The sequence below is a fragment of the Temnothorax nylanderi genome, unplaced genomic scaffold (assembly GCF_030848795.1).
Source record: "Temnothorax nylanderi isolate EJ_2023f unplaced genomic scaffold, tnyl_v1.0 TNYL_tig0002_pilon, whole genome shotgun sequence".
Classification (NCBI taxonomy): Eukaryota; Metazoa; Arthropoda; class Insecta; order Hymenoptera; family Formicidae; genus Temnothorax; species Temnothorax nylanderi.
This window is the reverse complement of record NW_027249064.1, coordinates 2,385,673-2,400,925: the sequence shown is the minus strand read 5'-3', so window position 1 is coordinate 2,400,925 and position 15,253 is coordinate 2,385,673. Positions and strand designations below refer to the sequence as shown.

At 45.9% G+C, this 15,253-nt stretch overlaps 1 protein-coding gene across 2 annotated transcripts in view; it reads left to right on the top strand.

Annotated features, from left to right (window-relative positions):
- LOC139768930 (uncharacterized) overlaps positions 1-15,253 on the top strand; it is a 165,123-nt gene that overhangs the window by 78,073 nt on the left and 71,797 nt on the right. For both annotated transcript variants that reach the window (XM_071699594.1, XM_071699601.1), the window contains exon 3: positions 11,885-11,955. In XM_071699594.1, coding sequence (XP_071555695.1) covers positions 11,885-11,955 — 71 coding nt within the window. The remainder of the gene's footprint in view (positions 1-11,884; positions 11,956-15,253) is intronic.

Below are 15,253 nucleotides of genomic sequence, written 5' to 3'. Positions count from 1 at the left end.
GCGCAACGAAAGTGCAGCCAGGGTCTTAATCTAGACCAATTTAACATTTCAGACGCTCTCTCTTCCTAGCTGCTGCTTTATTTGCTATAGCCTGATTATACGTCTCCGTTGATTGGCGTTTCGCCACGGCACACACCAGCGCGAATTTTTATTAGCCCACACCGGCGCGAACAATGGAGCGGCCGCGCGGCCGCGCGGTGGCTCGTACGCGATTTTTGGTGATTTTCATCAAGATTTCCGAGATAGTTCGATTAAGATGCAGCCGGACGGGGACGCGGGACCAGCGTTTAATTTGTTCGAAGATGTTCCTCGAAGCGGTAACGACTGGGTGCGGGAGCGCCAACGAACGGGTCAATTAGTAACAACGAAAGCCTCCGTGGAATTTATAAGCGCGGGTAAGGGCGACTCCACGTCTTGGACATACAAAATTATACCCTTTCCGCAGCTGCCCACGTTCCCCTTTCCCTCGCTGAGCGTACAATTCAAATCCTTGGTCACCATTCCTAATTAGTATACGCCTCCTTTCGCATATAGGATGCGTCGTAAATATTACGAATAATGCTCGGTAGTTTTCGAAACGACGATTTAGAAACTAGTTGGCAAGATAATTTTATATTTCTACGTTGGAAATATGTAAATCATTCGCAAATATCGTGTTCGATCGATGATTAGTGTTCACCGAATGAAATTATTCCTCAAATTATAAACAATGGACCTCCGGATTTTGACGCGCATGTTCTTGGTGCATCCCGAATACGGTCAGCGCTCACTTATGGGTGAATGCATTCGTGCATACTAACTTACACAGTCGCAGAGGTGTCCGTGAGACGTGGTCGAAGAGTCAGCGTCGGGTATGAGGGTACATAATAACTTATTCCGAGCCTTATTATTACGGACGACTGCGGTGGGCCCTGGGCCAGTAGCGGTCAAGTACGCGTGGGTATCCAACGCTACGTCCGTTATTACGTCGTCACCGGTCCTCTGACTGCCAATGAGCGACAGAATGACGGTGCGCGTTGACAAAACTTTTCTTTGCATAGTCATTGTAACTTGGTTATTCGACTTTTTGGTGATGTTGTTTATTCCTCGCCCCTTTTTCGTGCTTCGAAGAAGCACTTTATTACGTCCGGACGAGTTCTCGCGATTGAGCAAAATTTCTATGATCATTGACATTGGTATTAGTCTGATTTCGGCGATATTCTGATTTTTACAATCACTGACATTAATATGAGTTATCTGATTTCGATGATATTCGGAGAATTGATAAAATTTCTTTGTGGAATCGTTTAAAGAAATTTCCCGTGATGCGTCGCTTTTCTACCAGACGATATGAAGTCATACGAACTATGTAGGCGAGCGTAGCTCGAGGAGGGAGCGTTGCAGAACTATTTATACGAATTCGTCATAGGGAGCATTTAGGAAGGTAACGCATCGGCCTCCCCGTTACGCCGTCTCGAAGCGTCTTTCACCCTGAGAGCGACGATTCTCGGTTATTATTGGCGCCAAAAGACACCCACGCACGTGCGTAAGTGCAAGCGGCACGCGATGTTTGGCAGCGGTAGTCGAGTCCAATTCGTTTTTCCTCTTAAGCGTGCCTGCGAACGTGCGACTTGGCGCGCATCCAAGATGAATGAATTATGACACGGCGGCAGGAAATCTCGTTTTCCGAAGCGCATCACTATCGCGATAATCATAATTTTAAATCGCGCTTACTGGAGAAGCTCTAGCGAGCAGAAATCCGGCAGAAATAATTTGCGTGAAAAATTTCTTGGAGTTAACAGAAGTAATGTAACGTTTGCTCATTTTATTAGTAGAACTTTATCTATATTGTTAAAATGGTTGCATTTTTTTATAAGGCGAAATTAAATGGTAAAACAATTTCGTGATGTAGAGAGCGCGATGCGCTTTCAGATTTTCCTACGACAGCACGGTGAGCTCATACTCTATCAACATTTTCATCTCCCGCTCACGGCCTGACGCGACTCTCTCCACACGTGGGCACACGCGGTCGACTCGTGCCCTCCTGTGCGTGCCCTATGCTTATGCACGCGCGTGAGAACGCGCGGTCATCCGAGTATGCGAGCGGACGTCGGTCGGGATCGGGACGAGCCTCTCTCGTGAGAGCGCGCGAGGATCGGAGGAGAAAAGAACCGCCGCCGCGCCGGAGTGAAGGAGAGGAGGGAGCGTGTGCTGCCAGAGGTGGTGGTAACGGTGGAGGTGGAGGTGGAGGAAGAAGCTGGCCCTCTTGGGAGCGACTCGTGAGAGCGCTCGTCGCGGGAGAGAGAGAAATCGAGAACCCGCTTAGTCCCACGCGACGGCTCGTGGCTCCTCGTGGCCGACGCGCGTCGCGTCGCCCCTGCTTCGCCCTCTTCGTCCGGTCGCGAGGAGGCGGGAGAGCTGGTATAGGAGACGAGGAGAGTGGGTTCCCGGCTTTAAGGTCGCCGCGAACGTCCGCGCGCGCGGTGCGGCGCGACCTCGCCGAGCATTTAAATGGAAACGTAAGGTAAACGCCGCCAATTAAGGCTGCAATTGGCGGAGCTTTGTACGTCCGTATTACAAGTTGGAGGGAATCGACAAAAATATGTTTTATGCTCGAGCAGCCGCAGACTACGGACGGCGAGGAGTCCCAATACGTGGATTTTATTTTTAGTTAGAGGTACAAAAAAAAGTCTCTACACTGTTGGAGACGCTTGTCTCAAAAGACATAGTCGGAATGAGGATTCTCTAATTTATTTATTACAAAAGAAGAATTCTCTTATATATACATGTAATAAACTAATTTGCAACAGCTTTCTTTCGTTTCAAAGGAAAAACATTGACTTAAAAATTAATTTATCTAAATCAGAACACAATCGCCGAAAATATAATTTAAGCCAGATATAATTTAAAATTAATATAACGGACGATAAGAAGCGAGAATTGTAAAAACTGAGAATTCTTTCTCTTGACGCGTCTCGTTCACGTATAAACGAAGCCGCAAATTATACATTAAGCATCATTTTCGTCCGACGTGATGACGCGTCGGATGTCGATTCAGCTGAATCAATATACAAGGGAAAACACATTTTCAATTCTGATTCGCGGTCGGGATTCGCGTGGGCATATCTGCGCAAGAAATATTCGCACGCGGAGCCTTGAACGGAAGATCGAACGCGGCCAATGACACAAAGAACGTCGTTTAACTCCTCGCATGATTTATTATCGATTTCTTGAAGCGATATTACTCGTCCAGCATATTGTAGATGCTCGAACATACTTGTCGATCGTTCATTTTCTTGTCTCGAGCAGTGGAACGAAAAGTTACTGAACTAGTGACAAAGAAGCGATCTTTTTACAGATTAAAACCAGACAAACCATACGTAGAGATTATTAAGAATATTGCGTTAAAAAAATTTAAAATTATATTAGATATTCAGAAAATCGTCTGTGCCAATTTATCAAGAGATTGTTCCTTATACTTCTTTACATAACAAATAATTTTTATTGCATAATTTTTTCAACGCTAAGATACCGTAGAAATATCTTCTGTACAATGTCATCCTGGATTTTATCGAGTCGAGCAGCAAATATTTTCACCGTGACACAGAGTTCTCAATCGATGAAACGTTCGACTCGGTCGCGCGAAAAGAAAGAAAATATCACATCGGGGAGCGAGCCAATCACGCGCAAATATTATCTCCGAGCGAATAAAGAAGCTCGCTGCTCATCCGGCGCCCACTTCGCGGACTGGTCTCGCATGCACAATGGCTAAACTAATATTGAAATATTGCCGGACGATTGGGCGCAGGGTACATTTTTCAACGTCGAACGTCGGAGGCGCGCCCGCTAACAAATGCGGTTGATATACGGGCGGGCCCCCCCCCCATTCACAATGCCGATTGTTAATACGAAATCATTTATTTACACGAGCGCACCCGATCGTCACATAGCCACGCCGCGCCGGGCCTTTAAGGCCCGCCGATATCTAAACGAGCCTATCGCAATCGGGCCGCCTGTAGATTGGATCGCGACGTTGCGCTCAATGAGTTTATACCTTTTGAGGCTGTAATGCGATCAAGTGGATAAATTGTGCGTGAGAGGCAGCTGCGCCGAACACTTCTACCTGATTATGCAATATTTGCTGCAATCTTTTTTTAGATTAACTTGGCGTGCCGTTGCAGTCATCGTTCGATTGGTATATTAACACAATTTTACAAGTTAATATTAAATAATGTCTGGTGTATAATCTCGATGTTTAATAGTATAAGATGTAAACGAAATGTTTTTTAAATAATTAATTATTAATATTTGTTAAGAAATAGTGTGGGAATTTATCGTCTAGAATAATGGCGCGAAAGTAGCGTGAATTCCGTCACAGAATTCGCCCGCAAAAAGGACGAGCGCATTTCCAATGTCGAGATATTCCATATATGTAATACGTAATTGGTCATATTTTTACGTCTGGGCGGAAACGCCTCTTGTTCGCTGGTACCGATCGACCGGATTCGCCTTCATTTGTTCGTTGCGAACGATGGGATTCTCCTTAAATCGCGCGGCACGCTTTTTGCCGCGTCAGGTTCAGGAATTCGCCCCGACCAAAATCACATTCAAATCGAGATTAAAACCGATGCCAAGTCGCTGACTTCGCTCCATGCATTATATCGAATTCACCGACACGAGATACGTTTTGTCGTCTTCACGAGCCACCGTGCGTTCTTGTCACTTGGAAGAACTGGACAAACGAGAAAACTGTACTGCCTATACGTGTCTTGCTCCTTTCGCGTATAATGAAAGAAGACTTTTCTTTTGTTACTCTGCTGTTTTCTGTTGTCTTAATAATCGGCGAATTAATCCTTATTGGGCATGTGCAATCGGCAGTGCAATATCGAAAGTTTGTCATTTTTTTCTTCATCAATCAGTATATATATCTTTATTGTATTAAATTTTCATCTCCGTAACCTCGTGGCCAAAAGGACGCTGTGGCGCCGAGCTAAAATGGCATCGGTTAAATGTCTCAATCGCGCGCATCAAGTAGCATTCGGAGCAAACGTTTAATCATGATGCCCATTAGCGAGGGACCGGCGTTTACGAAACCTGTATGGTGCTCGATCGCAGGACGCACTTCTGGAAGAGAACTAACCATAACCAGCAGCGGGATTCCGACACTCTTTGGCGCGCCTCTCGAAACGCCCGCTTGCGAAAGCGATGCGGCGGCCACCGCAAGATTCCGCTCACGCGTGTCGCACTCGCCAACTTATGCATCGATCGTATTTTTTATCACGCTGTCCGCAACACGGCCGTACGGTACGCCATTTGCGGGAAAGCCACGCAATTATCCGCCGGCAAATCCGAGCGGCAGCTGTGTACTCCAAGTTTGGTGCCATCGGAGTCCCGCCTTCTCTCTCACACCTCTGACACTGCTGCCTTCTCTCGGTTCTCTTTCGTTTTCGTTGATCGAACCGTCTCGCTTTCTTTCGCTACTCTCGCGAGCCGTTCGCGCGTGGTTTCTCGCGATGGCGTTCGTCTCGTTTAAGGCACTTGATGTCTTAATGGTGCGTTCACCTTAAAGTGAAATATTGTACTACTTATAGGTTTTAATTCTTCTAACAGAAGTCTAATAAAAAGACAGATTATAATTCTGGGACGATTTCTTGATAAGTTAGAGAAGTATCAAGATTGGATTTAATATTTATGAGACATGCCTGCATTAAAGACACCGATGTGAAGTTAGCGCCCAACTTTAAGATATCAAAAAACGCCCAACGCCATTCGAAAGAGAATCGTTTGTACCCGTTTGTACCTCCGTTTAAATCGTTTGTACCTAAAGGGTTAAGGAGTTAAAGGGGGGGGGGGTGAAAAAACGCCAGCCCCCAACTTCAAGATATCGAAAAACGTCCAACGCCATTCGAAGGAGAATCGTTTGTACCCGTTTGTACCTCCGTTTAAATCGTTTGTACCTCAAAGGAACCGGAAGTACAGGCTTTTTAAAAAACGGTACAAACGATTCTCTTTCGAATGGCGTTGGGCGTTTTTTGATATCTTAAAGTTGGGCGCTAACTTCACATCGGTATTAAAGACGCATTATAATTACGTATAGTCCGTACAGTGAGTTTTTAAAAACTTTCCAGTCGGGCGTGCCGAATATCCAAGATAACGAGGATCGTTAGGAACGTGTGTCGAATATTGGTTTTATTCGTTAATCAGTCACCGTCTGGTCTTCATATTAAGTCCATATCTAAAAAGAGGCTTAAGACTTTTGAGATAGCATATTTGTCAGTTTCAAAATCGCAAAAGCAGAACGCTCCTGCGATAATCGCTAAGAGAAGAGTTTCGCGGGTTGTTATTGCCTATTAAATGACGGGACAAATAGTTTCGTATCACGAGAATGATGCTTTCATAATTTTAATCTCGATTTGTCGGAGTTTTGTGTATCATTTATTCAACATCAATATCGAACTTTATTGAAAAATATATAACGATAATATATTCAGCAATTATATTACCAACTGAATATCAGTTTATAATTTACCACCCACTTGTTAAATTGCCATTATAATATAATTTGGAGAACAATCGTCTTGATGAAATCTAATTAAGATTTTGATAGGGATATTTAATTATATATAATAATATTTCACATAATACCGTCAGTCAATTATGTATAGAGAAATCGGCGGAGCAGTCGTTTCATAATACATACGCGGGACCATCATGATCGCGTGAATCCGCTTCTGTCGAACAATAGACATCGCCCGGCATAAGCTTGGAATTCAATAAAAAAAAAAGAGAGAAGCACACGGGTACCCGCAGCTCATTTTGCCCGAGACAGTCGACGACGCCCAGTCTGTGTCGAACTATTTCAGACCAGCTTTTCTCCCGACATTCATCAGCTACGTAACTGTGCGTCGGGCTTTGTACGTGGATAGACAGGTAGACGAAGGGAACCGAGATAAGCCAGACTCAGCGCGGAAGCAACTTGTAATTACTACCTCATAATCGAATAAGCGTCAATTCTATCTACATTCATTCCCCCTTCTATCATGTATTTCAGTTAGATATAACGCAACATGCAAGCCTCAAATTATTTTAAGTATACCCTGTAATTACTCATCTTTTTTTTTTTTTGCACAAATAATTCAACAACTTCGCTCGCGAGAAGTTCGGAAGCGCATTCGATCAGCGGATTGCACGCTCGCGAAACGAGCGGAGGTGAGAGTGGATTCGTTCGAGAGCGAACGTGGGACGCGCGTCGATGCCTTCGTTGCGTGGGATCGCTTCCGTGTGTGTGCGTGCGTGCGTGCGTGGATTGTCGGGGACCGGGTCGTTACCCAGACATGGGGGCTTCATGTGCGTTCCACTACCACCAGCGACGACACCGTCATCATGATGCGGCTTATCGCGATGCGAGGTGTGGGAGTGTCTCCGTCTCTATTTCGCTGTTCCTCTCGTCCTCCTGTCTTCCGATTTCTCTCTCTCGCGACACGAGATACGAGTGCACGCCACCTTCCCTCTCTCTTTCTCTCTCTTTGCATCTTCGTGTCTCTCATCCGCGTACTTTTATGTCCTTATCGTGATACGTCTCTTATTTCGCCCGCGCCAATTTCTTTCTCTTGTGAGGATTATGCGCGACGCGGTAGAGACTGTTCCCATCAATGTCGACATTCGACATCGCTCGGGTCTGTCGATAAATTTAGTTCGCGGATGTCGGACAGGACCTCGTGGGGGCCGCCGCACGATCGGACTTTAAATCGAGATGATCTTGATGACGCATTTGAATGTATCCCCACGGGCGCGCGATTATTTATTGCGCGACGGAGTTATCTGGTCCTGGAATTGATTCTGGGGGCGAATAACGTGGGCAATAAAGTCCCGCATCCGGTGCAAAGGCCCACCAGCCTACTGACATGCTTATATTTCTATCGTATATATTTAATACACAGATTTATATTTCCTTTCTGCTAAAAAGAAAGAAAATATCAGTAAATTATAGATAGATAAAAAGGAATGTATAAACGAAACCAGTAGAAATGGATATGACTAATTATGAAAATTAAAATATTAAATTAAATTTGTATTATAATTTTAATTTTATATAACAACTTTGTAGACTATAGTATAACAATATTTCTCAGTGTAATAATTTATTTTATATAATACGTAATAGTAACATTAATACCTATATGGAAAAAGTTCTAAATTAATGTTGAACTGCATTAATCTAAGAAAAGAGATTATGAAATGACACGCGTCTTTTATGGAATGCCGCAGGAAATCTAGTTGCGATTCATTCGACAAATTACCTTCGGCGTACGTCTAAAATGGTCAGCTCGGACGAATTGTCGATCGTTAACACCTCCGTGCGAGCGAGCGCTGCTCGCAGAGTTTGTTTTCGCTGGGTGCAAAAGCAGCCGAGAAAGGAGCATGGGAGAGAAAGATGAAGGAGGAGAGATCAGTACCCCGTGCATACCTACGTGCTATGCACGCATATGCACGCAGCGCGTCCCATAACGCGACTACGTGTGGGCTCGTGAAGTGTGGGTTCGGCCGCCTTAAAGCGCGTGTCATATTTGGCGATACATCGCACAAAACCCCTCGTGTAGGCTCGCACCGCGCCACGACGGACGGATGCTCGTGTTAGGCAAAGAAAATATCTGAGCCTTAACAAACAATCTCAGGAAAAGTCTAGAAAGAATTTTAATATACGCTAGAGTATTACAAAAAATGTCTTAGTAGCTCTGTGTCATAAAAGTTTCCGGATTTGAGAATTGCGCGCACATGATAATTTGCTTAATAAAATTTAATTTTATTCGTTATATATAGCTTATAGCGCGAGGTCGATAATGATCATCTTCCTCCGGAATACGCCTTCGTGCTCACCGAGAGAAGTTTGGTTTCGACGACTCATCACTTGAGGATTCCATGCACCTGTTTAAATGCGGTAGTTCGTGTAGAGACGCCGTATATCGTAATAGGAAAGCGTTGTTTGCACGTGCCCACATTCGTTCCGTTCGTCCGTCACCCACACGCCACGACGTCGCTTATTAAGGACTGCTATCGCGCGAGAGATATACGACGAAGAAGGAAAGGACACGGAGTCTCCTTAAGCCTACGCCGTGCTCTCGGCCCACTTCGAGCCGAAGAAGAACGAGATACAGGGCGGGCGGTAGGCGCTAAGAATGACCGGCCTACGAGCTGTCGTCTAATTAGGCGTTGTCGGGGTCCGTGTGTTTCCATCGTGATACAAGGATCGGCAAAAATCTGGCTTAAATTGGCGGACGTTGATGGAATGGGACCAACAACTCTGTGTCAGTGTTAGCGCCTTGTACGAGAGGTCCTATAACGCAATCAGATTATCGTTGAAAGAAAAAAAGATCGATCAAAATATATCTCGGTATATGGAGCATGGATGTTAGATTTTAGACCGACCCGTAACATTGCGCGTTACGACACGTGAATCTCGCGAAGGCAGTCAGTTGGATAACGATGGATCACGAGGATGTACATCGCGAAATTCATCCCGCGATCCATCATGTCTCGGACCGTGCTCGGGCACATAACTTTTGCATAGATTAGATCGCAGCCGAGCGCCGCGCCGGATCTAGGTCCGCGATCCAGAACTGAGCCGCGTTCTGACGCCGCACAAAGAAGCGGCAGCTGCTTGCCGATCGAGTCAATACTCGATACAGTGGTCGGTGTTGTTCTCTGACCAGTTTTGGAAGGGTGACGTCCCACCCCCTTTGCTGGAACGGACCCCCGAAGCCGCTCGGGCCCGGCCCCCGGCATTCCTCTTACTTTTTATCGGTCGCGCGCCGGTCATATCGCCAAAGCATCCACGATCGAACGCCAATCCGAGAGATTCCGACGCTGTTGCGCGAGGGCTCGATGTTGGAATCGAATAAAGGCGCTTGTGCGCGATCGAAGGGTCCTTTGAAAAAAGGGGGAGATATTAATAAGGTGACACTGTTCCGAGGAGCCTGCTGGCAGGAGGTAGACAGATGTCGCGGCGTCTTTTTTGGGGTTTCGATACAATGAAATGTATCTTTGTTATATGGCTAGGATTATATATTCATATATTTATCAAATATTTATATAGATTTGATATTGGATATAGAATGAAAGTTCTGTTGTATTTGTATAGACGCTTTGATCAAAATATTTTAATGATTTAATATCTTTATACGCTGAAAAATTATTTCTCACGTGTTTTAAATAAATTGTATAATGTGTATTTGTGAGGCGTTTCCGAGTCGATGCTCATCGACATTTATGTATTCAAAACGAAGAGCGGTTTAGGCTCGCATTTTTAGAATCGCTTTTTTTAACGGCCGTCAAGCCGTGGGATACCGACACTCGCGGGAGGACTAACCGCATTTGCGAAACCACATTTTTATCCGCTTTTTGTCGCCGGATGAATTATCGAGACAGCGGAATCTTCGAGAGACAGTGACCTACACGATCCCTCGTCTAATCGGACTCCATTATTCTCCTGTTTCGTCTTGACGTCCACACACACACGGTCGGATAAATTTCCAATTTAGGATTAAATCTTTGTCTTGTTATTTATTTCAAGCGAACATTATACATTATTGTTTAAATCTTATGGTTGGTTTATAATATATAAAATTCATTTTTATATAACAATCTTTATAGTTGATAATATATAAAGTGCCATTTAAGTATTATTCGCGAAGTATTGTAATATTTAATATCTATCTAATATCTAATATCTAATATCTGGATTTTATGCATTAAAACTTTCCATCGCATTATATCGTTTGATTATTATTAGATATGAATTCTTCCATTTGCATGATAGGGGTTAAGAGAGTGAAATATTTATCTCGGCGACAATGGAATAATAGGTTGTTGATCTCTGCACTCAGCACGCAGGAGAGAGGCATAATTTTTATATTTTGTACACGTCTGCGCGATTTAATCCGGTCGTCCCGTGATCGCGCCACGCGCGCGCGGTGGCCCGAAACAGATGGGTTTTGAAGAAGAAGCGGCTGTATTCCCGACCGAGAATGTATTCCGAGAGGGTTTCCTCGTAATCTTCTGTTTGTACGTGGCGTGGGACGAGAAGAGCTGCGAGAGGATCCAAGCGGACGGGGAGAACGACAGCTTCTTGCGTTGCATGTTTGTCGTCGGATCCGCAGGGTGATTGACGGACGTGCCGAGACGAAGATGCGCGCGCGCTCTGTTTGGCGACATGGTCGGATCCGATGTTTATCTTCGTGTACGAACTCTTTTCTTCGGCCCCTGTCGCTCCGCGTAGCCCACGTACGAGCGTGTACGAGTGTATTTCGCGGCCGCGCCGCGGTTACCGCGCTGGCGTTCGCCTCTCAGCGGGGTTTGAGCCTCGACGTTGAGGAAATGGAGTGGATCTCCGAGGCAGATAAAGTAGATCGACAACCATGGTTCTCTCTTGAGAGAGATCGAGATTGGATTTAATCTTGCTGAGTGACGCACTTACTATCGGAATATCGTATTCAATGACGATTCGTTATCCGTCAAAAATATTCGAACCGCCTTATGATGTACGTAATGTTTTCACTTTCACGCATTTATCAAACGCCACCACCTCTAAATACCGTACTTACAAATAATATTCCCCGTCCGCAGGATTGCTATACATCACGCGTATAGACGCGAGTTCCATGCGTGAACATTCTCGCGTTATGACGAATGTCTCTCGTACCGTAATTGCACGCGTACATAGCATACGTACGTATGATGTAAAACGTTTGGGCGGTGTTCCCTCGAAGCTTAATCATCTCGGAGCCAGACACGAGATTCGTTTTTCTCGCGCGGCGCAATTCGCGGTCGGCGTGCAATTACAAATTTCTCATCCCGATGATGTTCTCGGCACCGATGTCTATATCACACGGCTCGTCTATAATTTCAGATGGGACTATGGAGGCGCGCTTTAACGACGAGGCGGACTTGCACAACGAGCGGCAATCTTTCACGGAACAGGTACGCGCCAAGCCATTTCGTAGCCTCACGAAATCGCGACTTGCTTTGCCTTATTATCGCCGGCATTATCTCCCGTGGCGATCGATCGTGGATAAATTGTTACACACGCTTTATCGTAAGAATGGACCGTTATGTTTTAATAATTAGTGACATATAGCCACCTGGTGATTTTGATACAGATACTCGAGTAGAAAATAAAGCAGAATATAGGCAGTACCTGGTTAGTAACCAGATTCCTGGCCTAGATATTGGTCAATTACTTTCTGATTTATTTTTACTCAGATTTATTTACTTGTTTTGCTTGTGTGATCAAGTTGTCACATTCCTTAATAAGTAGCTATCATTGTATTCACGACACTCACGATCGCGAGCGGACTTGAAAGCATGCTATTAACGTACACGAAAAATTGCATTTGTAGAGAAATTAATTATCCGTGTCGTTCCCCACTTAATGTCGTTTCTTGCATAGCAATGAGGAAAGAGCGGGACACCTAACTGAACTGAAAGGTGTGGACGAGATACTTAAGTCGTAATTGCGCGTAAAACATCTCGACGATCTCGCACCGCTCGCAAGGTGTGAACAGGAGAATCTCAATTTAACCGATGCCTGGTCTCGCCCGCGATCTACTTCTTTTTTTTTTTCGAAGTTGCCTGTGTCAAGTCGAGCGAGATTTTATCGGCGCCGCGCCGTTATACCGGTATACGTATTCCCGAGAACCGTATTCCCGAGGAACAAGAATGGAGACAATTAAGCGTAACAAAAGTCGAGAAATGAAGAGTGCTACGCGAACGGCAACGTTAAAACATATAGTTTACGAAGGCGACGACATCCGCTTTCGTATCTCGGATTCTTATCGTTTCTTCTTTTCTCTGTCCCTCTCCTTCGCGCCACCAGTAAGAAAGCGAGCTCCTTACAAAATACGACAGCGAGCTCCCCGAAGAAATTAACCGTACCGAGGACTTGTTCGCGCCCGATGAAAATTAAGGATCGCGACAGAATTTACGCGGTGTCGCGAGATCTTAATTAAGCGAGGACGTCTTTACGAGGACGCGGCCCGATCGAATTCGACGGGCCACGAGAGTAATGCTTATTGAACCAGGTGCAAAATTACCTCCCGCGGCTCGGTCGGAGCCGCGAGCGCAGAAATCGTTTCGCGCGACGTCTTTTACGATCCGTTAAGTAGCTCCGGAGTTGTTTATCCGTCGCGCTCGCTGCGGAGACCGAGCAGCAGGCGAGTGCGCTGCTCCCCGCGAACAAGAGTGCCCCGGAGATTTGATTTACTCGCGAGGTGGCTGGAAAATGAGCCTCTATTGTGCACGTTCCAGGAACGGCATTCACTCGTTCTCGGCCGTTGTTTCTCGGAGACACGTTCAATAAGTCGCGCCGCGTCGGCGCGTCGTCGCGCGCCATGCAATTCTGGTCTGAATAAAAGTTCTCAATCACATCAAGCAGTCGCAATCAGAGAGATAGTCGTGAAACACTGAATTAGTGGAGCTTTATGCAACGATCGCCGATGATATAAGTGTCGAAGATGTAGCAGACCGGCTATTTCATCTGCTTCGAGAAGTATCCGGCTCCCATAATTTCAGTACCTCGTGCCGAACTTCCGGGATATCCCAGAAAATACGCAACGAAGAAAATATAATGATTGCAGGCACCGTTGGGGTACGTTGAAACGCTGCTTTTTTTATTCTCCGGTGTATTCAAACACGGATGCGGGCTCAACCTTGATCAAGGGAATGCACTGGAACCGAAGTATAATTGTGCTGATTGCTGTTGAGCGCAGATGCGAAATGCCTCGGGCATGATAATAATTCTGCCGTAACCCCCCCCCCCCGTAATAATCTTACTCGCGCGCCCGACGCGCTATTTGCGATTGGTGGCTGCAATTAAATGTTAAATTGGGAATTCCGGAGCCGCGCAATCGTCCCAAATTACGGAGAGGAACCGTCCATCGAACGTCTCCTGCAGCTTCTAAAATGTCTCTTTTACATAAAGGCTCAGTTCAATGGAACGTTGATAGTTAAACTGGTTCTACAAAAGACCTAGATGTGCCATAGATAGGCAATGCAATTCCGACGGTCACACATTATGCGGACCACACTGAATTCTTGCACCATCCCTGCCACGCTCACGCATACGACCGGAGCACCGTGCACCGTGGGCGCGTGCACGCACGAGAGCCTCCACGGCGCGCACGTGTCGCGGTTTTCTAACGCGGCATTACGCGCTCGGGAGCAAACAACGAAATAAGAACATCAGAGATAGGCCGCAGCTCTACTCGCACACGCACTTCATAAATAACTCTGGCTTCTCGACCCACACACTTCTCTCGAGCTCCGAGGTGGAGTAACTATAATCTTAATAATCATAACCGCCGACGACGTCGTATGCGCGCGTCCATTCTCTCCCTCTTCTTCTCTCTCTCTCTCTCTCTTTCTCTTTCCCTCTTTCCCAGTTCTCTCTCTTTATCGTTTTCTGTCTTTCTCTGTGGCTCGCACGCGCTTCGCCGCCTTGTGTTATTAACCCAAATTGCCGTGCTCGTGAATGGAATCACGCCCTTATCGAGTCACACACAGGGCACCGCCGCGCCGCGCGTCGTGTCCACGTGTGCTCCGTCGACGAGTGAGTCGCAGTGCATGTGCGCGACCGATGCGCGTCTCTTCAATGTATCGCATCGCGTTAATGTGTTAGGTAATTACGCGACGCGCTCATTTCTGGTAATATGGCAACCACTGCGATAATGGGTTGATTAATGATCGATGGCAACGGGTAGCACGATGCGGATGAGAAAGCAAGGCTCACTCGGTAATTGTATTGCAACGAGAGCATGTTCCTGTGGTAGAATTGAAATATATTATTTCAGATGAATTTCTCTCTCTCCCTCTCTTCCTAACAGAATCCTCTTCCACATTTTTTCAGGCAACAGTATATTGTTCAATGAAATTACCGATATCGACGATTGCACTCATGGATTTAGTAGATAAGCACTCGAAACGTACCTCGGCTTGTTATTCGAGACTATGTAAATGTCAGATTACACGTGATGGACAGGATGCTCCGGACGAACGTGTCGCGCCGGTAAGCTCGCGATAACAATGATCGAGCATGACTGGCATAGATCGCGTTGCTATTCGTGACGACTAGGTTTAATATCGCGGACACCTGGTTACAAAAAGATTATAGCGAGTGCGCACTGCGCACCTCGTGCACATGTTGTCGCAATTCCGTCGTGCCGTTCGAGGAATCACACGATAAAATGTTTAGGCTGCAAGTTCCGAACGCGTACGACTCAAC